The sequence below is a fragment of the Quercus robur genome, chromosome 6 (genome assembly GCF_932294415.1).
Source record: "Quercus robur chromosome 6, dhQueRobu3.1, whole genome shotgun sequence".
NCBI lineage: Eukaryota > Viridiplantae > Streptophyta > Magnoliopsida > Fagales > Fagaceae > Quercus > Quercus robur.
Window position 1 is genome coordinate 41864876 of NC_065539.1, and position 23352 is coordinate 41888227.

The following is a 23352-nucleotide window of genomic DNA, read 5'->3' on the forward strand; positions in this document are numbered from 1 at the left end:
GAAATATTCCATTGCCTACTTTAATCAAGCTCTGCTTAAAGAAAAGCTACCTTTAAAACGTAGTCTGTTTGGAGATTTCTTTTTTGTCCTTCTACTGATATTGCCTGCAGGTATTTTGTTACTGCCTAATATACTCTCAAAAGACTTTTAGTAATTACTTTAAAAAAAATTTGCCAACTTATGAATACCTTCATATAGGTGTCAATGTCAGGGTCAGGGACAATCCCTTCTTCCTTCTCTCTTCTGCTTACTTCCATCATGATATCTGCAGAGTGAAAAAAAGAAAAAAAAAAAAGAGGTTATTGGTAGTGGCTCATATTCTGAATGAGAAAGTAACACAAGTATCCTGTTTAAATGTCTCAAGGTACAGTAAGGTATGTTAGGAAATTCAATGTACTGGGTTAGGGTTTTTTAATAGGGGCAGACTGGCAGTATAAACATGTAAACCCTAGTTTTTCATATAGAGGAATGATTAGCTACTCACTCTTGTGGATATAGGCACACGGCTGAATCATGGAGATCTTTATGTTGATTCTCTTTTTTTTTTCACTAAAATTTCATAAACAGAAATCTTCAACAAGAAATAACTTCAAATTAAATAATTTGTTATGAGTGCACAACTACCCTGCTAATAACTACATGGAGGAAACAAGGAACCTTACCTGCTCTGCTTCCAACACCCTGGCAGCGTGCTGCAAAGTCGATTGTTTCCCTCACAGTCATCTCAGCTAGGTGCAGGTCATGTTGGCTTATGTAAGCTGATGTTTTCTGTGGAATAAACTCATCTAGCTTGTAGCCATTATAAGAGATTTCCCCTGCCACCTGTAGTAAGGAAAAGCTGAAGATTATTGTACAGATTGTGACATCCAGATATGATTAGTTTGTAAACATGTATATGTACTATAAATAAGATTAGTTTCCTATAAGTTCATAGTAATTGGAATCCTTATGTGCATGAAAAGGCATAAATGTGATGGCTGATCATGTTTTTTGAAACTACCCATGTTTGGGTGTAATTTCTTTATGATTTTAAATTAAAGTATATAGAATCTTGAATTGTTTTAAGAATGAAAATTTATTTCCTAGCATTGTATTGCTTTTAAGCTTGTCTACTATAGTTTTTTGAAATACTAACATCGAGAGATTGATAAAGCTTTCCTGCAAGAGCCAATAATAAGGTTGTTTTCCCACAGCCTGGCGGACCAAGAAGAAGTGTAAGCCTGCATTCATAGAGAAATTCCATAAGTGAACAATTTTGGCCCCCTTCCCAGATCTTAGCATACTGTTCTACTTACATAACTTGGCTAACTTGGTGAGTTGGTTCTGTTAGCATTGATTTAATGTAAATTTCTAACCATATAAATTTTATGCTTTGTTGCCATGCAACGAACATATATTTGGCTTACCTTGATGGTTTGATGATGCCGCTGACATCTTTTAAAATGTTTATCTTGGCTTCTTGAGAATTGCACTGGATTACCTTTGTAAAAACCTGTCCAAGAGATAAATTCAGTAGAATTGTCAATCAAAAGTTGTAGCTCTTTTTGCTGATGACGACAGTGGTTTTTTTTTTTTTTTTTTTAATGTATTATTTCTTCGACTCAGGATTTAGAGGTAGAGCAGGAAGTTGGCCTGGATATTTCTACAATTAGAAGGTAGAAATGCCGACTTACTGATAAGGGACTCATGATGGAATTCCATAGTGTTGGAAGAGGCTTTCCTTGAACTACCTCGCACTTTGCATCCACAAAGAGATTTGTATATCTCACTTCCACAGTAGGTAACTTTACGTTCACTCTAACAGGAAAATTCACTTTTTAATTCATCAAAATGATACATATCTGACTAGTGTCAGTCAGGAAGAGTTCCATATACATTGATATACACATGCATAAAACTCATATGACAAGAAAGATAAACAAAGATAGTTAGAAGCAGAAAAAAAAAAAAAAAAAAAAAAAAAAAAAAAAAAAAGGATCCAGCATTTTCTACCTGCAACACAATAAAATTAATGACAAATCAAAGAAAGTTTTAAATAAATTAAGAAAATATCTAACCCTTGAGCACAGATTTTATCCACCTAACAATTCCTACAACTAATTAAAAGGCTTTCCTTTTTCAATTCCTGTCAAAGCCTAAGGGCAGGACAACCAAGGATATGTATGGTAGTTTGGTTTTGTGGATTGGATTAGGGACGGACTCAGGATTTAAAGTTAGGGGGGCCAGAAATAAGCGAAAAAAAATAAAAAAAAATTCACAATTGCATCTATATATGTTGAATTTGAATCTTTTCTTTTGAAAAAATCAAATATTGTTGTTGATTTTCTCATGATTTACAAATAAAATAAAAATTATATTTATTATCTCACAAAAAGACTAATCAAACATTGACAATTTTATTTTAATAAATTTGTGTCACATATATACTATATTATTTATTTCATTTTATTTATTTATTATTATCTTTGTCATTTTGTCTCTTTATCTTTGTCACCCATTGCCCCAAACACACTGGTAGCCTCACTACTAATTTATAATGCATTATATGTCCTTTACTCCCTTCTTTCTCTTTATCTCTGTTTCCTATTCCCAATATTGCCCCACTACCAACAAACTGTCAATGTGTCAAACAATCAAATGCTATTATCACTTTATAAATCAAAACTCAGAGTCAAATACTTTAGCAAAAACTATATACAAATCAAAACATACAAATCAAAACTCACATCTCACTTTCTCAACTCAGACTGTAGTGACCCAAAAAAGGGGGTCTTGCATTCCATGGAATCTCACATTGTTTAGGGAAGCATATGAGAATGTGTTTATAAGTAATGACATCCCTTTAATGTGAATAGACCTTTTTCCCCACTGCTGTGTGCTTTGGGGGAGAACAAAACCGTGAGGGGAATAAGACCCCAAAACGGACAATATCTACACAGGTGGGGTGGTGTCGTTACAAATGGTATCAGAGCCATACCTTAGCCAGAAGTGTGGGCCCCACACGCGAGGTCGCATGTGCCTGTAAGGGGGTGAATTGTAGTGACCCAAAAAAGGGGGTCTTGCATTCCATGGAATCTCACATCGCCTAGGGAAGCACATGTGAATGTGTTTATAAGGAATAACCTCTCTTTAATGTGTAGAGGTCTTTTCCCTCACTGTTGTGTGCTTTGGGGGAGAACAAAACTGTGAGGGGTATGAAGCTCCAAAGTGGATAATATCTACACAGGTGGAGTGGGGTCGTTACACAGACTCTCCCACTCATTAGTTGCCAAAAAAAAAAAAAAAAATCTCTAACCACTTGAAAGGGCAGATTGGAATTTTGAGATGGAGGCTAGAGGGCTCAATAAGGGTTGGCTGGGCTTAAAGTAGTTTATATAACTATTTCTTTTTTTTTTTTTTTGGGCCGGGGGGCCTGGGCCCCTATTGGTCCGTCCCATTTGGATGTATCATCAAAGGAATTTTTTTGGCTAAAAGCTGAGCCTCTAAATATTAATTTTTATCATTTCAGTCCTCTAAATTTTAGTTTTGTCATTTCAGTCCTCTAAACTTCAGATTTTGTCAATTCAATCCCTCGTTAAGCTTCTGTTAACTGTTGCCGTATTACTAACCAAAATGACGCCATTTTGGGTTTTATTTATTTATTTATTAATTAATTTCGTAATTAAAAAAATGAGAAACTGTTATTAAAAAAAATAAAAAATAAAAACTAAGGGGAACGACATCCCTTGCCCCTGAAAATTGCTTCCTGGTAGATGCAAAGCCGGAACATTTGGTTGGGGCCAACCTGAGTGTGACATGCCATTAGCAAACGGAGACATTGGTGGAGTGAATGCTGATGGAGATATGACGAATACCAATGAAGAGGAGCCTGGTAGGAGGCTCATGGCTGCAGCAAGGAGAGGGAACAGCAGAACCAGTAGAGACATATAATGGCTGGAGTTCCTCAGCAGTGTGGGCAAAAAATCAGACCATCCTCGCACAACTGGAACCATTCTTGCAAAGCCTGGTTCGATATTGTGCAGAGTGTAGCCAGCACTCAAAAACACCACATGAGTGGTCCTTCAACCCCTTAATTTTGTTCTCAGAAATTGGTGAGGTAGGGTATCGGTGATTCGGTGGGGGTGGGGTCTTTTGTTTTGTTTTCAAGGCATGGGAACGACGTCGCTCCCATTAGTTTCTTTCATTATTTTTATTTTTTATTTTTTATTTTTGTAATAACAGTTTCTCATTTTTTTAATTACCAAAAAAAAAAAACCCCAAATCAGCCATAGTTAACGAAAGCTTAACAGAAGATTGAATTGACAAAATCTAAAACGTAAAGGACTAAAATAACAAAACTAAAACTTGAAGAACTGAAATAATAAAAACTGAAACTTGGGTCAGTTTTGGATTTTAGTCAATTTTTTATTTTTTATTTTTTTCATTAAACCAGTTTACTTTGACCACGAAGTACATAACTAATATAAGACCCAAAAAAGCTTTACTGCTCTGATCACTTATAATAACAACAACTAAGCCTTGCTCCCAAACTTTTAGGCTCAGCCGTGGTTTCTCAACAAACTAGTCAAGTTCAACTACATGTATTGTTACTTTGATTGCATATAAGTTGCAGAAAATTCTGTGCTGTGACAGGCTGAAGTTAGAGGTCATAATAGAAATAAAAACATAGCTTCAGTCATCTGTAATCTAGAGGCCTTTGGAGTGCTATTCTGGCTGGTAACGAAATATATGTAAACGAAGCATTTGGAATGAGATAAGCATTTCACTATATATGAACTAAAATTTGAGATACCTGTCTATCCTGTCTCTTAGTTTCTGCAGCAACCGGAGATTATCATTCTCAATGTGCTTTATGAGCTTCTCAATAAACAGATATCTTTCAACTGCTCCAAGCTTGGTAACATCAGTCACTCTCTTACCTTTAAATTCTTTTCCACTTCCATTGTCATGATCAATATCAAATACTGAGGTTCTGAGCCGTTTGAATGTTGGTAGTCTCTCAATTGCTGCCCATTGCAGCTCAAGTTCCTCATCTTCCTCTAAGATAGAATCTCCACCAGCATCAAGAGTTGAAGCATGGTGTTGAAATGATGATTGGCTGCTTTTTCCAATTGTTGTTAGCTCCATTTTTTGAACTGATATATTTGTTTTTTTCTTGGCCTTCAGTGAGGTTGCCTAAAATTAGTAGGTTGTCTATAATGAGTATTGTAGACTACTTGTATTTCTAATAACCCAAGAACAGAAAAGATATTGCTTTCTAAATTTAACTAGTCGCAAACTCACGCGATGCGTGGGAATTGATAATTATTTTGTAGTTATGGTATAATATATAATTTGTTCTTTAAATTTTGTGAAAAATAATTTTTTCACTCAAAAAATAAATAATTTCTAAAATTATTTTTCATTTATCTATCCCAAAAAATATATCATCCTTTTATTATTTGGATTTTTTTGATTGATATTATTCATTTTTTAGGTGGTCCATATATTTTGCTAAATTATGTTATTGTGCATTATATTTTCTTAATTTTTTTTCCTATATAACTAAACTGTTTAAATTTCAAATATATTATTCAAAATTTTTATTCTCTTAGAAGAGATTATCATATTTATAATTTTTCATATCGTATGAGTAACTTTGAACTATTGATTGGGTTTTGTTTACTAATATAGATGCATGAGATGAAATTGCATATTTCTAAAAAATTCCTAGGAGATTATACCATATTATAAATGTAATATATAAAATAATATGTAAAAAAAAAAAAAAAAGTAGACTTTATTTCTAAAATTGAACACTTCACCTATTGAATTGAAAGAAAATAATTTGTATAACAACATAAAGAGAATTTCCTTAAAAAAAAAAAAAAAAAAAACACGTAAAGAGAACGTGATCTTATAAAAAAAAATTGACTGCATACACTTTCACTTATTAAGATTTAATTGCCTTTAATTGGCCTTTATATTGCATTTATTGTTGCTACGCTTTTGTTTAGCCTCCTCATCTACTACATCATTGGCCACATCATTATTTTTTTTATTATTTATTTTTTACTTTTAATTTTTTGACAATATTAAATATATAAATATATTGGCTTTACAAATTCATTTTAGGCAGTTTTAACTTTACAAATTCATCTATTTTAATTTTGATGTTATAACTAAATAATAAATCAATGAAAAATTAAAACAAAAATATTGTCTATACATATTCATCTTGGGCGGTTTTAATAGTTGATAGACACATTCAAATACATAGCCAAGATTGTATTTTGATATAAATTTAGAATCTCACTTATAAAATAACTAAGTATTATGTCAAAAAAAAAAAAACAAAAGTTATAAGAGGAAAAGAGAAGACATGTGATGGAAAACTAAAAATTAAAAAAAAAACACACACACACACACACACACACACACACACACACATACTACCAAATCATATTAACGCAAAATAGTATTGTAGGGACACGATTTATTTAACGGCCTAGGAATGACGTTGGGCTCGTATGCAAAAGGCCCCAACAATATGATTTGTAGAGAGTGGGCTTGAAAGGCATGACCTTGGGCACAGGTGGACGGTTTAATCGTGGCGTCTATGGAAGTTCTTATATGGGCGGGCCTGGCTTGACTAGCTAAGCCCTCCATTAGTACGGGTTATAGGACTTAAGTCCTCGGACGCCGTCCAAGGAACCTTATATCCTTCCCTTTCTCCCTTTTACCGGGGGAGGGAGTCATCTTTTCTTCTGGGGGGTTCTTCCTTTCATACTAGTGTTTGTTTCCCTCTTTAAAGTCCACGTATAAGTTTCACTTTTCTGGGGTGCAGACCTGTCCTGTCAACCCATACCCAGTATGGTTTGGGGTCGTTGGGAAAGTTAAAGGGTATGGTTTAGAGTATGGACTTGTCAGATACAGGGTTTTGTATTATGATGTTGGCAGTTTTTTTCCTTACCCTGCCCCTAAACTCAGTTTGTCCCTTTCTTCAGACATTTCGTGAGGTGCCGAGCAAAAGGTCGTCCTCGGCAATGGCTCTCCTCGGCTTGGGCCCTAGGCCCTAATGTAGAGTGGGCCTGGGCCACGGGTTCTCTGGCCCCACAATAGCCCCTCAAAATCCTGCTGCCTGACTTTTAGTTGGGGAGGAGGGTTTTGGTAATGTTGGGCTTACATCATAGCTTGCTTAGATTCCGTACTCCAATAATATTTGTGTTTTTCCATTTACATGGAGGACGTACCAAATTGAGAGGCGTTCCTTTGCCCAATCACGTGAAGTCTTTTGGCGCTTCAATACTCGAGGCGCGTCTTCACGAGGATCTTCAGATCCTATGGTCGTGAATGGCGTTGGAAATTGAGCCAACTTTGCTTTGTCTGTAGCATCCCTTGGAAAGTTACACGAATTGAATGCCACCCCCTTATCTTTTATATAAGTAGGATAGGGGGTTGTTTTCCTTACAAACAAACCTTCTGATTCTCTTCTAAATCACAATCCTTCAGCCATAATCACAGTTTCGTGTTCAGTGCTATCCGTCCTTTGTGCAATATGTTTGAGACACGGATAGGGGTAAAGGAACTCCACCCGCCACAGAGGCGCCGGGTCCTTCCGAGACTCAAGGTAGCGTGGTCTGGGCAAGGGAGGCACAGATTCAAGAAAATCTTCCGTCTTGACAAAGGGGGAAATGGTATTTCTCCTTCTTTTAGTCAAAATCCGAAGCAGGTACTGGTCGCACCAGATTCTTGGTGCATCAGAAGTAGAGTTTTCCGCCATCAGCGCCGTCTGCTATATCGCAGACGTGGTTACGTGGAGGCCCATCAACTTCCGACTGCCTGCACCTTTTCTTCAACGATGCTGGCCTCAAGTTGGGTTCCCTACACCTTTTTTTCAGCTGTGCTAGCCCGAAGTCGGGCTCTCTACGCCTTTTCTTCAACGGTGCAGGCCCCGAGTTGGGCTCTTTGGCTGCCTGAGTTATAGGCATGTAAAAGTGCTGAGGAATGGTTTTCCTTGAACAACGTCTTGGGACAGCAGCCAACCTCTCCTCTGTGCTTCTTCCTTGGCTTTCTCTTTATTCTCTTGTATCTTTCTTTTCGCTTATGTAGTTAGCTTCAGTATAAGCTTATTCCAGCTTTTCATTGTACGTTGTACTATTTCTTTGTCTTAATCAAAGATGAATTTATTTCTTTGCAAATACTTTTCCTTTCGGCAGCAACTACTTTGTAAAAGGGTGTGCTATGTATGTGCCTTCCTTTAGTGATGCTTAAAACAGGAAACCTTGAAACAGAACCTTACCAATTGAGATAACGGCTTAATGCCCCGTAATGCATGCGCGGTGACCGTCCGAGAACGATAAATACTAAATATTTCATCCGAGAGGGTAGCCGAGCAGCGAGGGACTTTAACTGCGTTTTGACAACGTATGACCCTATATTGCAGTTGCACCAATTCCCTTGGTACTGAGAATCCGAGGGTAGGCTGGGGAATCCATGTATTCCTGGGATTAGCCTAACTATCAAATGGGGAATTCTTTCTCGGGGTAGATTCTAGAGGCCATCTAACGTCCAGGTTGTGTCCAAACCCCGTATTGTCTCGGCCTTGGTTCTGTCCAAAACTTGTAGTTTTTCATCTACTTATTTATTGATTTAATTTCCAAAGGTTAGCCCCTTGACCCAGGTGGAGAGGGGTTAGCTTGATGCTGGAAGCCCCTAGAATTGTCCGTGCCCTTGGCACTGCCAGGCATAGCTCCTAGTGGGAACTTATGTTGGAATAACAACAACATGTCGCTGGAAATGAAGGCACCCTCACAGACCCTTGCTTGACAAAGGCTCAACTCCGCCGCTGCCTGAGCCAACGCGCAAGCCTTCCCCACAGACGGCGCCAATTGTAGGGACACGATTTATTTAACGGCCCAGGAATGACGTTGGGCTCGTATGCAAAAGGCCCCAACAATATGATTTGTAGAGAGTGGGCTTGAAAGGCATGACCTTGGGCACAGGTGGACGGTTTAATCGTGGCGTTTATGGAAGTTCTTATATGGGCGGGCCTGGCTTGACTAGCTAAGCCCTCCATTAGTACGGGTTATAGGACTTAAGTCCTCGGACGCCGTCCAAGGAGCCTTATATCCTTCCCTTTCTCCCTTTTACCGGGGGAGGGAGTCATCTTTTCTTCTGGGGGGTTCTTCCTTTTATACTAGTGTTTGTTTCCCTCTTTAGAGTCCACGTATAAGTTTCACTTTTCTGGGGTGCAGACCTGTCCTGTCAACCCATACCCAGTATGGTTTGGGGTCGTTGGGAAAGTTAAAGGGTATGGTTTAGAGTATGGACTTGTCAGATACAGGGTTTTGTATTATGATGTTGGCAGCTTTTTCCCTTACCCTGCCCCTAAACTCAGTTTGTCCCTTTCTTCAGGCATTTCGTGAGGTGCCGAGCAAGAGGTCGTCCTCGGCAATGGCTCTCCTCAGCTTGGGCCGTGGGCCCTAATGTAGAGTGGGCCTGGGCCACGGGTTCTCTGGCCCCACAAGTATTATAAAAAAAAAAAATACAATGATTCATCAACCTAAAGTAAAGTTGCAAGAAAGAATAAATTATATATATATATATATATAGAGAGAGAGAGAATAATTACCTATTTTGGGAGATAAATAGAAAATAAAATGAGAAGAAGCATCACAAAAAATATAGTTATGAGTCAAATACCAAATTATCCAAGTCATGCTATATAATAGAATAACATTATATTATTGTAAATTATCTTTATATGCAATCGGATAACATTGAACAATCATAGAAAAGAAAAAAGATAATAACTTAAAAACTCAAAACACAAAACCAAATTGTATCAACCCAAAGTAGAATTCTAAAGAACACATAAATTCATCAATCTAAAGTAGAGATACAAAAAATAAAAATTCACATAAAAATAAAACATGAGAGAGAGAGAGAGAGAGAGAGAGAAGTAATAACCTTTTTTCATGTGGCAAAATATGTATAGAATGAGAGAAAGAATCACATATTTATAGTAATAGAATGAGGATAAGAAGAGCCAAAATAAAAGGAAAAGGAAGGGATAAATGAAGAGTGACATTAAAGTTGAGAGTAGTGGAGAGATGAAAAGGTAAAAGAGACCTTATGGTTTGAAATAGTGGAGAGAAATGGTTGGAAATAGGTAGATGATGTGGCTGCAAATGTGGCTCAACAGCAATGTAGCAACAATAAATGTTACGTTGTAACAACAATAAATGCTACGTTTTAGCTTTTAGATATATATATATATATATATATATATATATATATATAGATATAGATATAGACTAGCAATTTCCCAAATATTTATTGATCCCAAGTTGCTTGGGAATATAATGTAAACTATTAGATGTTGGGCCAAATTTTCCAAATAGCATGATTTTAGCAAAATTTTTGGAAAAACACACTTGACAAAATTATTTAGTCATGTAGCACAATTTTGGAATTTGAATTTGTCAAACTCAAGTTTCAAGAAGTATGGTCTCCACTACTTGGTGTGCCATGCGAGCTACATGGAACTCGAGTTTGAGTTGGAATTCGAGTTTGTCAAACTCAAGTTACAAAAATATGCTGTACAACTAAATAACTTTGTCAAAAAGCATTACTTCAAAAAATTTGCTAAAATTGTCACATTTTGCAAATTTGGCCTAAATGTTGGGATTGTATAGTTACAAAAAGGGACAACTAACTTTTTGGAGAATTTTCAATCTTTCTTGTCTGCTTTATGGCATACTCAGCTACCTATTGATGGAGATTGGTCTCCAGATTTATTTATTTATTTTTCAATTGTTTGAAAGCAACCTCAAAGTCTCCATAAATTTAACACATCTATATCTATATATTACTAAAAACTGAAGCATGGCATTTGTTGCTGCTGAGCTCCTATTGCGCCACCACATCGCCACGTCATTCGCCACATAATTATTATTTATTATTTATTCCTTTTTTTTTTTTACAAAAAAAGTATATAAATAAATTATTGGAACTTTAATTTAGGTTGATAATATATATTTCTTTAATTTTTGCATCTCCGCTTTAATTTAGGTTGATAATAAATTATTGGAACTTTAATTTATTATCAACCTCAATAAATTATTGGAACTTTAATAAATTAACGTTCCAATAGTTTATCAACCTCAATAATCTTTGCATCTCCGCTTTAGATTAATAAATTTTTGTGTTTTTAAGAACTTTAATTTAGGTTGATACGATTTAGTTTTGTGTTTTAAGTTATTATTATTATTATTATTTTGCTCTTTGATTATTAAATTTTATCTAATTACATAATAAAAAATTAAAGATAGTAGATAAAAATAAAATAGTATTCCATTATATAGCATAATTTGGATAATTTAGTGTTTATGGTTATATCTTTTAATTTTTCTTATTTTTTTCTTCTCTTCTATTTTACTCAATATTGGAATTCAACCACATCTTCCTTATTATTAAATTATTTATATTTTCTCTCTCTTTTTGTTTTAAAAAATAAAAAATGTCATATTTTACTTAAATTCAAATAAAAGAAAATTGTGCTCATTAAATTGTACTCATTTTTTTTAACATTTACACTTTCTCCAACCTTTCTCCTTCTCTTTACCTTCTCATCTCCCCAAACATTCTACCTTGATATCACTCTTCCTCTTTCCTTTTATCTTCCTTTATTTTGTTTCGTTTTATTATTATCCTCTTAGTATAAAATTTTCATTCACTCTTCCATTTTTTACATAATTTTCTCTCACAAAAATGTGGTTATTTCCTAATTTTTATTTTTATTTTTCTTGCATATCTATTTTAGCTTGATAAAGTTTTGTATTCTTTAGAACTCTATTTTGGTTGATGGGATTTAGTTTTGTGTTTTAAGTTTTTTTTTTTTTTTTAATAATTTTTTTATGACTTTGATTGTTAAATATTATCATATTGCATTATAAATAATTAAAAACAGTATATAAGACTTTCTCAAAAAAAAAAAAAACAGTATATAAGAATATGTGGGGCCAGGGAACTTATGATCTGGCCCACGCTCTACTAGGGCCCAGGGCTCGTGTCGAGAAGGGTATTTGCCGAGGATGAATAGGGAAAGGCCGAAATGCCAGGGGCACAGTCGAGGATGACCCTATCCTCGGCACTCCAAGACTTCAAAGGGAAAAGCAACATCTCATTGAAGGCTGCCCCCAAAAAGCCCCCTGAAGAAGAGGCGAGTAGAATGGGACCCATATGGGGGTACGGTGCAAAACTGGTTCAAGGTAAATACGTCCCCTCCACATTAAATGCACCCGCCAACGTCCTAACCATATTAATGAGAAAAGACGCTTGAACAGGGTGACTTCGATCATCGCAACTAACAAAAAGCAAGGGGAGGCAGTTGATGGGACAGGTACTGAAGTAGGCACCTGCCTGATCAACAAATGGAGGGCTAAGATCAACCCAGAAGGGCTATATAATGTGAAGGTTGATGCGCCAAAAAAAGGAGGCTGGGAAAAAAGGCCAAGAACCAGAGCCTCCCAGACCGCCTCAAGGAGAAAGACTCCTCGAGCAAACATGGTTTAATTCTGTATAAACACCACGACTAACCACTGTCCGGTGATCAAGGCTTAGTCTTTCAAACCCACGCTCTACAAATGATATTGTTTGGGCCTTTTTACATGCAAACCCAGTATCACTTTGGGTCGTTATAAACTGAGTCCTTACAGAATGTACTATTATTATATTACATAGAATTATTTGGATAAGTTAGTGTTTATCGTTATGTATTTTATTTTTATTTTTTTCTCATATCATTTATTTAACATTTAAATTCAATCACATCCCCCATATATATCATTAAATTATTTATATTTCCACTCCTTTTTTATTTTAAAAAAGTTAAAATATAATATTTTGGCTAAATTAAATAAAAAAAATTGTCCACATTAAGTGGAGTAATGCTAGGGAAACACCCATTCTCAAACCCAATGCATCAAAGGAAGAATAAAATACAAAACAAATCAAGTTAGAAACACTAAATTAACAAAAAAAAAAAAAAACTAATAATGCATATTTAATATCATAGAATCATCATCAAATTTTGGAAAACGATAGGTTGCCAATGGAGAGAGAGAGAGAGAGAGAGATGGTATAGAAAAAAACCAATACAAAGTAATAAAGAGTAGATAAAGAAAAAAAAAACCAAACGTCAATTAGTAATCGTTGATTGGAAAACAAATAGGTTGTAAGGAGAAGTAAAAAATAAAATAGAGATTACCGTGTGGAGAACATTAAAAACTTTACAGTGTAGTAACATAAACCGTTAAATTCACTTAAAAAATTAAATCAACAATCAACAATTAAATACAATCATAGTACTAAATTTAAATTTAAAACTCATCAAACTCTAACTATGGAAACCATATTAATCATAACTAAAAAAGAGATGTTCTCTGATAGTAGTAGAAATTACATAAGAAATAAAGTTAGAAAATTTAAAAATCCATTTTTTGACATTTCATTTAACCTTATATATATATATATATATATATATATATATTTCATACACTATTACTTTCGAAAATCTAATGAACAATGCTACATCTCATTTATCGTCTTTGTTATGCAAATCATCAGTTAGTAAATATATGATAATGGTAAAAAGCGTTACAAATGAGATCACTAAAAAAAAAAAATTTAATTAGCCACTATCATTATAGAGTAGTAGTCTATAATTTTATGCATCCAAAAAAGTGGAATATATAGAGTTTTCTTAAAGATATGTGTAAAGATTTACTATATATATATATGTGTGTGTGTGTGTGTGTGTATAAAGGTAAAAAAAGTATATTTAAGGTATTTATTAACTTAAAAACTAATGAAAAACCAATGGTTAATAACTAAAATTATAGTATTAAAAACATATTTAATGAGATCATCCTAAAAAAACTATCACGCACAATGCACGGGTATGCGACTAGTAATTAATTAAAAAGAGGAATAGAAGTGAGATTGAATGCATTAACGGGGTTCATCAAAAAAAGAATGCATTAACGGGCTTAAATCAATAATGGCCCGTTTGGTTAGAGATTTTTAGTATTATTGTTTAAGTATTGTAGAAATACGCGTGGGTTAAAAAGTGCAGTAGAAAAACGTGTTTAAGTGTTTAAACACTGAAAGTGAAAACAGTTGTTTAAACAGCAGTACTAAACATCCCCTTGAAGATACAACATTTTTCACCATTTTTTTAAATTATGAAATAAGTTTTCTTTGGATTTATTTTTAAGTTTTTCCTTGCGAAATAACAGGGCAATCTCACTTTGAAGATTTTCAGTTTTTCTTTTTTTCGTTTTTAGTTGGTAAGTTAAATTACACAAGAAACAATTATGAATTTGGAAGTCTATAGGCGTGTGTGTCCCAAAATTCCACTCCTGTCGACGTAAACAAAAAAAAAAAAAAAAAAAAAAAAAAATTGTGGTTTGCATTCAAGTAATGAATGGGGCCAAGAAAATGGAGAAAACAGAGAGCTATCAATTCACACTAGACAAGACTTGTACCGTACATGACAGGAAATAATGGCCAAGTTTTTGTGAAAGAGACAAAAAAGAAGAACAGCTGTTTTCACTTCGTGAATTGGAGGTGATCATGTGATGACAAAGAAGAACAACTATTTTCCTTAGTGCTAGACTAATTGAAGTAGCACACAAATTTTACTCCAAAAATCTTCCACATCAGTCTTTCTAAAATGGTGTATATTTATACATTTGCTACAGTAACCGTGCATATATACACCATTACTGTAGCTTTTGTATACCATTATTTGATTAATTTCATGTTTTGCGCTTTTTTTTCTCTCCCTTCTCCTCATCGTCTTTTTCCTCAGATACACACAAACACAAACACACCCACACACAAACACAAACACACAGACAAATCAACACAAAGATAGACAAACACACCCACGCAAACAAACCAACAGAGAGACAGATCAGTGCTGGCGGCGGAGATCAGTGCTTGTGGGTTGACAGAGTCCGTGCTTGTGGGTTTTGATTCTTGTGTTGCTGGTGGGTTTTTTATTCTTGTGGTGGAGATTGGTGCTTATGGTGGATAAATTATTTGACCATGAGAGGAAAAGAAAGAAGAAGATGCTTGTGGAGGGAGGTGATTTGACTATGAGGAAAGGAAGAAGGAGGAGTTTACCGTGAAAGGAAGAAGAAAGAAGTAGAAGAAGCCAGAAGGACAAAGTTTGGTCTGAGTGAGAAATGAGATAAGAACAAAGAAAAAGGGATAAGTACAAAAGAAAAAGTAGTACTTTGGAAAAAGGGATAAGTACAAAAGAAAAATAATAACTAAAAAATAAAAATATTAGTATTTAAATAGAGGGAATTGTAAAATAGATGAACTAATGTGGGTACTTTGAAAAAATGGTAGGGTAAAATAGAAAAAGTAGGTTTTTAGTGTAAAATAGATGAAAAAAGTCCATAGATGGTGAACCTCTGTTTTTCTATAAGGATAGATCTACGTGGGAAGGTAATCAAGCCTACGATTCTAATAGAATATCATTTTCAACTTTATAGCAAAACCTATTTTTTAATAACGGTCTATTTATTAATTAATTATTTTAGAAAATTTTCTTACTACTATTGTGCTTCTTTTTTTTTAATAAAAAGTTTTTAAAAGCATTTTCTAAAAAAAGGGTATTTATTAAATAATTATTTTTTAAAAATTTCATACTACTATTATGTTTTTTTTTTTAATAAAAAGTTTTTAAAAGCATTTCCTAAAAAAAGGTATTTATTAATTAATTATTTTTAAAAAATTTCATACTACTATTATTATTTTTTTTTAATAAAAAGTTTTTAAAAACATTTCCTAAAAAAAACCAATTCTATTTAAACAAAATACTTGTACCATAAACGACAAGGAATAAATGGCTTAGTAATTGTTTTCATCTTTAAAATAAATAAATAAAACCACTTCGGATGCTTGACTAGAGTCACATTAAACTTTTTTTAATATGAAAAAACAATGATAATATATATATATATATATATACACACACACAATTATTTACACAATTTTTTTTTTTTAAAATGGGATACTTCCACACAACAACATGACTAGGAGTAAATGCCAAAACAGAGAGCTAGCAATAGCAACAATAGTGACTAGAAATGACTTGTATAGTACATGAGAGGAAAAAATGCCCATTTCATTGTGCAAGGGAGGTGATAGCAGAGAACAATTTACTGGAATCAAGCAATTATTATATAGTCCAAACTTCTAAGACTTCAACTTTTCAAAGTCTTTGGGAGTTCCAAACAATAACCAAAGACTTGTGAAACGCTAACTGTAAGTCTACTAATCTAAACCACACGTTTTCAAGGTTCATTGAATCTTTTAGTAAGAATAGTTGTATTTTGTTTCTCTCATACAAATTGATGGCAGATATCTTTCATTCAACCACCGTGTGTTTTGCCAAGTCTTTTGGTCTTTGCTCGGAGCTTCCACAAGACTTGGGAAGTTATAGTCTTGTCTATTAACCAGTGTGCATTTTCAAGGTTGATGAATGATTGAGTCGAAAGGAACGAACAAGAAACTGAAAAGAGAAATAAGAGAGTTTGGGAAGCGAAGAGAAAAGGAAACTAAGAAGCAAGAGAAATTTAGATTAAAAAAAATAGGGAATCAATTGAATTAATTCATCTCAGTACAAATATATTATTTATATATAAGAGCTAGGCTTAACTACTTGCTTTTTAGTTTGAATCCAAAGTAAATTAAAATTTTTTTAATTTACTTTGGATTATGAGGAAACACTTGATCAAGAAGCAAGCCTGGATCAAGTGTTTCCTCATAAACCCCTTTTTCTGGTTTTATATATGAACTGCACATCACACTCATCATGGTGAAGTTCTATTTTTCGTCCATAATTTTTCATTATTTGTGAATTCTAATGCATAAAATTGTTTATTAAAAAAAATATCATCATTTTAAAAGGAAAAAAAAAAGTTCATGTAGATCATGAGGATCGAGAATTTATTTAATTTTCAATAAATTGATATTTAATTTATTTTTTACTAAAGAATTTATTGTAACATTGAAAATTAATAGTTGGTAATGATGCTCAATTGCAAAGTCATCTTGTTGAGGACCAGATAAAAAAAAAAAAAAAAAAAACAACGAAACAATCTTTTAGCTGGAGTTAGACAACACATACCCAAATATTGAAATCCCAAACTTTAATTTTGTAGTCTAAATAAGCAACAAGCCAATTTCTCAAACCAAATACATAGTTATAGTGTATAACCAAATATAATTTAAGTGGCCACTTCAATGTTTGAGTTTTTAAGGACAAATTTCAATTTTCAGGGTTGATTTTTAATTTTTGGGGGGCCAAGAATTTTTTTGAAACAAAATTCTCAAATAACGGTCTATTTATTAATTAATTATTTTAGAAAATTTTCTTACTACTATTGTGATTTTTTTTTTAATAAAAAGTTTTTAAAAGCATTTCCTAAAAAAGGGTATTTATTAATTAATTATTTTAAAAAAATTTCATACTACTATTATGTTTTTTTCTTAATAAAAAGTTTTTCAAAGCATTTCCTAAGAAAAACCAATTCCGTTTAAACAAAATAGTTGTACCATAAACGATAAGGAATAAATGGCTAAGTAATTGTTTTCATTTTTAAAATAAATAAATAAAACCACTTTGGATGCTTGAGTATAGTCACATTAAACTTTTTTTATTATGAAAAAAAAAATGATAATATATATATACACAATGTTTTACACAAATTTTTTTAAATGGGATACTTCCACAGAACAACAACATGACTAGGAGTAAATGGCAAAACAAAGAGCTAGCAATAGCAACAGTAGTGACTATGTACAGTACATGAGAGGAAAAAATGGCCAATTCATTGTGTAAGGGAGGTGATGGCAGAGAACAATTTACTGGCATCAAGCAATTATTATACAGTCCAAACTTCCAAGACTTCAGCTTTCCAAAGTCTTTGGGAGTTCCAAACAATGACCAAAGACTTGTGAAATGTTAACAATAAGTCTACTAATCTAAACTACACGTTTTCAAGGTTTATTGAATCTTTTAGTAAGAATAGTCGTAATTTGTTTTCTCTCATACAAATTAATGGCAGATATCTTTCATTCAACCACCGTGTGTTTCGCCAAGTCTTTTGGTCTTTGCTCGGAACTTCCACAAGACTTGGGAAGTTATAGTCTTGTCTATTAACCAGTGTGCGTTTTCAAGGTTGATGAATGACTGAGTCAAAAGCAACGAACAAGAAACTGAAAAGAGAAATAAGAGAGTTTGGGAAGCGAAGAGAAAAGGAAACTAAGAAGCAAGAGACATTTAGATTAAAAAAAATAGAGAATCAATTGAATTAATTCATCTTAGTACAAATATATTATTTATATATAAGAGCTAGGCTTAACTACTTGCTTCTTAGTTTGAATCCAAAGTAAATTCAAAGAATTTTAATTTTTCATGATTTATGAATTCTAATGCATAAAATTGTTTATGAAAAAAAATATCATCAATTTAAAAGGGAAAAAAAAAAGTTCATGTACCTCTTGAGTATTGAGAGCTAAACTTTTTTTTAATAAATAATTTTATGCATTAGGATTCATAAATCATGAAAAATTATGGACAAAAAATAGAACTTCACCATGATGAGTGTGACATGTGTAGTTCGAGAGCTAAACTAAAATTAACTTCATTATTTGTTCATTAAATTGATGTTTAATTCTTTTATTTAAGAATTTATTGTAACATAGAAAATTAATTGTACAAGCCAAAATTTTTGGTTAATGGGCTAACTCCTATATTGGGCTCACAATTTATTTGTTATGGTAGGTATATGGATATCCTACAATGGGAAGTTCCTTAGAACCAAAGTTAGTGTTTTTGATTTGGTTACCTACATTCCACCTAAGACTGTTTGTTCTCAGTTTCTCTCACTCTCTCGGCTCATAATGTTCTAGTTCTTTACTCTCAGTGTCCAACCCCTACTTCTTCTCCTTCTTTCCCTATTTATATCCTTAGTGGATTAGGAATGATTAGGTTTAGTATTTTTCATGCAAGTGGGGCCCTTCAGGTTATTCCTAACAGACTTGGGCCCCACTTTGGAAATGGGGATTTCAGGCTTTGGGACTTATAATAGATGTCGAATGTTGCTCGGCAGCGATATCCCCCAAGGCATTACTGAGGTACTCCTCGAATCGGACCTCGGACAAGATTACACCTTGAGAACTAACCAATCCGAGGCCCAATCTCCCTAGCATTATGGATTGGGCCCACCATGAAATTGGTATCAGCCCTTTAGCCCATGGGCCTACTAATAATGGGTTGATGACCGTGCATTAATAGTTGATAATGATGCTTAATTGCAAAGCCATCTTGATTGAGGACCAAAAAATAACAACTAAACAATCTTTTAGATGGAGTTAGACAACACATAACCAAATAGTGAAGTCCTAAACTTTAAATTTTGGAGTCCAGATAAGCAGCCAACCAAAGTCTCATACTTATGTACTCCCGGAGTATAGTGAAATAGTGTTCTCTTCTCTCATATTTATGGTAAACATCATGATGAATTTAATAAGTGGGAATATGAGAGGAGGAAACGCTATTTATTGTTCTCTAAGAATACTTAAGAATTACTCACAAAGCGCACACACAAATTAGCCATGTAAGTATGCACTTTCATTTGGTGGCTGCATTTCTGGGGAAAGTGATCTACCACAATAACCATCGCAACATTGAAGCGCTGCCTATTAACTCCACCATCCTTCACTCTCATGATCTCAAGTCTCCTTATGGATCCCTGTGGGCTGCAATAGAACCCATCACTCTTTCTAAAGAGACAGGATCTGTACTAAAGAAAGAGTTGACCCAGCCCATATTTAAATTTTTTGTAAAAAATATCTCACAAAAACTTTGAAGCTAATAAAGGTCCAACCTGCAACATTACACAATGGGTCATCACTCACAGTAGATATTTGGACTTATCCAACCCCTCTATGCTAGCTAAGTTTAGTCGAAGCTAGAGTTGGTTTAATTTACTAAAAAATAAAAATAAAAAATCTTCTATTAGAGAGGAAGTAACTTTTTTGGGGGAGGGAGGGGGAGGGGGAGGGGGAGGGGGAGGGGGGTGGGGGGCTACATGATCTTGTATATTGCATTTTGAAATAGGAATTGAGAACCCAACTTCATGCTTGAAGCTCCATGGTACCTAATCAGCCCACACCACATCCAACTTCGGACATGACCACAAAGAATGCTCTGCATCTTCCACATCCAATTTGCATATTTCACAAATTGGGTCAGCAACTATTTTCCTCTTCATCAGAGCTTGTTTGGTCGGCAATACATTGCGACAAGCTCGCCAAATAAAATTTCTAATCTTCGGTGGGACTTGCATCTTCCATATTGCTTTCCAAACCTTCTTATCACAGATTGGTGGGGCTTGTGGATGAGCTAGTAACTCTGATTCCTCTTTAAGGAATCTATAACCAGACCTGCATGTGTAGTGACCAGAGGTAGAATAAGGCCAATAAAGGGTGTCTTCCGCTACACTTCGACTAAGGGGTATTTTCTTAATCATCTCTGCATCCTCTACCCCAAATAGACCATCTACCAACTCCTCATTCCAGTTCTTGTGACCGGATCAATAAGTGAATCCACAGTGTGATTCTCAAAACTTTCTAGGGGACAATTCAGCAGCCATGGAGGGTGTTTTCTTGGCAGCCAGCATTGCTACCAAATGTTAATTTTTTCTCCACTTCCAATCCTCCACATTGCTCCCCTTTGAATAATGTCTCTCCCTCTAAGGATACTCTTCCATGCGTAAGATCCCATCCTTGAATCAGTAGCCTCCATAAGTGAAGAATTTGGAAAAAAACGTGCTTTAAAAACTTTATAGAAGAGTGAAGATGTATTATGCAATAGTCGCCATGCTTGCTTTGCTAGGAGAGCATCGTTGAACATAACAAGATCTCTAAAACCCATACCTCCAATAGTCTTTGATTTTGTCATCTCCTCCCATTTAACCCAACGGATTTTCCTACGGTCAACCCTTTGCCCCCACCAAAACTTCTTAATTAGGGTCTCAATCTCATAGCACAAACCTACCAACAATTTGAAGCATCCCATAGTGTAAGTTGGGATAGCTTGTATAACTGCCTTTAAGAGCACTTCCTTTCCGGCTTGAGAAAGTAATTTGGCTTCCCATCCTTGAAGTTTCCGCCATACCTTCTCCTTTATGTAGTTGAAACTTTCTTTTTTCCTTTTGCCCACAAGAAAGGGCAGCCCAAGATACTTCTCATATTGCATAATTTCTGAAACACCAAGGGTCACCTTAATTTCATGCTTCACATCTTGCGGTATAGAGTTGCTAAAGAACAAGGAGGTTTTACTTCTATTTATTTTTTGTCCCGATGCTTCCTCACCTTATTACACTCCTCCAATGTTGCCCTGCAAAAAATAAGACTATCATCTGCAATAAGCAGATGCGTAAGTTTTGGGCCTCTCCTACAAAGGGAGTAACCATGAATGTCTCCTTGTAAATCTGCTTTTTTAATTAAACCATTCAACCCTTTCGTACAAAGGAGGAATAAGAAAGGGGAAAGTGGATCTCCCTGCCTAATCCCCCTTGTAGGGAAAATCGTCCCACATGGTTCTCCATTTACCAAAACAGAATATGAAATTGTTTTCACACAACCCATTACAAGATTTATCCACCTCTCCCTAAAACCCATCTTCCTCATTATCCCCTCTAAATAATACCACTTCACCCGGTCATATGTCTTACTCATATCCAATTTTAAAGCCATATATCCATAGGAACCCCCCTTATATTTCTGCATACTATGTAAGGTCTCAAAAGCCACCAAAATGTTGTCTGAAATTAATCTTTCCTTAGTAAAGGTAGATTGGTGTTCAGTGATAATGGATGGGAGTAATTTTTTAAGGCGATTTGCAAGGACTTTGGAATATATTTTGTAAAGCACATTGCATAGGCTGATGGGGCGAAATTGGTGAGCATATTGAGGAGAGTTTATTTTTGGGACAAGTGTAATAAAAGTATGATTTAGGGGAGTTGGTATGGTACCTGAGTTTAACCAAAACAATATGGAGTAAGTGACATCATGATTTACCGTGCTCCAAAAATGTTGATAAAAAAGCGGCGGCATACCATCTGGTCCAGCTGCTTTGAGGGGTGCCATTTGTTGCAAGGCAGTGGCTACTCCACATGCTTCAAACTCACGGCATAGACTTGCATTCATCTCCTCATCTATCACTGTGGGCACACACTCTAACATGCTTGTGGAAACATTACCCTCCGTTGAGGCAAAGAGAGTTTTGTAATAGTTAACCATAATTTCACCCATCTCCTCTTGACTAGTTCTCCATACCCCCTCCTCATCTTTAATTCCTTCCATTAAATTTTTCCTGAATCTCTTTGAGGCATAACTATGGAAATATTTAGTATTTTTGTCACCCTCATTTGCCCATAGAACTCTCGACTATTGGGCCCACATTGTTGCTTCCTGTTCCTGCATCACCTCTATCTCTTTCTTAATCTGTCTTACTCGGATATTGTTTCCTGCATCACCAAAAACATTTTTTTCCCATTTACCCAGCTCTTTCCCACACTTCTCCACCTTACACAAAATATCACCCTCAGTCCCAACACCACTCCTACTATCCCAAGTCGAATAGACCACCTCCTCACAGCTCGGGTTTGATAACCACATTTGTTTGAATCGAAAAAGCTTTTTCCAAATAGATGGAATCAAACCAGAGAGTGAAATGAGGATTGGAACATGATCTGATGATGTACAATTCAAATGGTACACTTTTGAGCCCCTAAACTTCAAGAACCAGCTATTAGTAACCAAGCATCTATCAAGCCTCTCCCAAATCGAAATTCCGTTTTCAAAGTGCTTGCTCTAAGTATATTTTGAACCTTCAAATCCTACGTCCATAAAACCACATTCATCTATCACCTCCCTAAATTGCTGCATTTGATTATAAGGCCTTCTCGAACCCCCTAGTTTCTCATCTTGTTTGATAATTTCATTAAAATCCCCATAACAAAGCCACGGCTTCTTTGGCTGCGAGTTTAAAGCCCTAAGCTTATCCCAAGCTCCATGTCTCCTAGCTGTATCGGGTTCCTCATAAAAACCCATTAATCTCCATTCATTCTCCGTATTTTTATCGATCACTGTATCAATATAGTATCTATCTGAATCTTCCACCATTAAGTTTATCGAAGCTTTCCAATAAAGAACTAATCCACCACCCCTTCCCACTCTAGGAACAACCCATCTATGATCAAAACCAATACTTCTCTG

At 34.8% G+C, this 23352-nt stretch overlaps 1 protein-coding gene across 3 annotated transcripts in view; it reads right to left on the bottom strand.

Moving 5' to 3' along the window:
- Positions 1-23352, bottom strand: part of LOC126688813 (pleiotropic drug resistance protein 3-like) — an 83633-nt gene that overhangs the window by 8844 nt on the left and 51437 nt on the right. The window contains exons 1-7 of one of the 3 annotated variants that reach the window (XM_050383675.1): positions 4793-5272; positions 1674-1797; positions 1407-1492; positions 1136-1220; positions 663-822; positions 189-265; positions 51-104 (exon numbers count right to left, since the gene is read on the bottom strand). The exons of 1 other annotated variant lie outside the window; for it this stretch is intronic. In XM_050383675.1, coding sequence (XP_050239632.1) covers positions 51-104; positions 189-265; positions 663-822; positions 1136-1220; positions 1407-1492; positions 1674-1797; positions 4793-5127 — 921 coding nt within the window. In that variant the 5' untranslated portion in view covers positions 5128-5272. Of the gene's footprint in view, positions 1-50; positions 105-188; positions 266-662; positions 823-1135; positions 1221-1406; positions 1493-1673; positions 1798-4792; positions 5273-23352 lie in introns of those variants that run through there. One more of the 3 variants, XM_050383676.1, reaches the window with a different exon arrangement.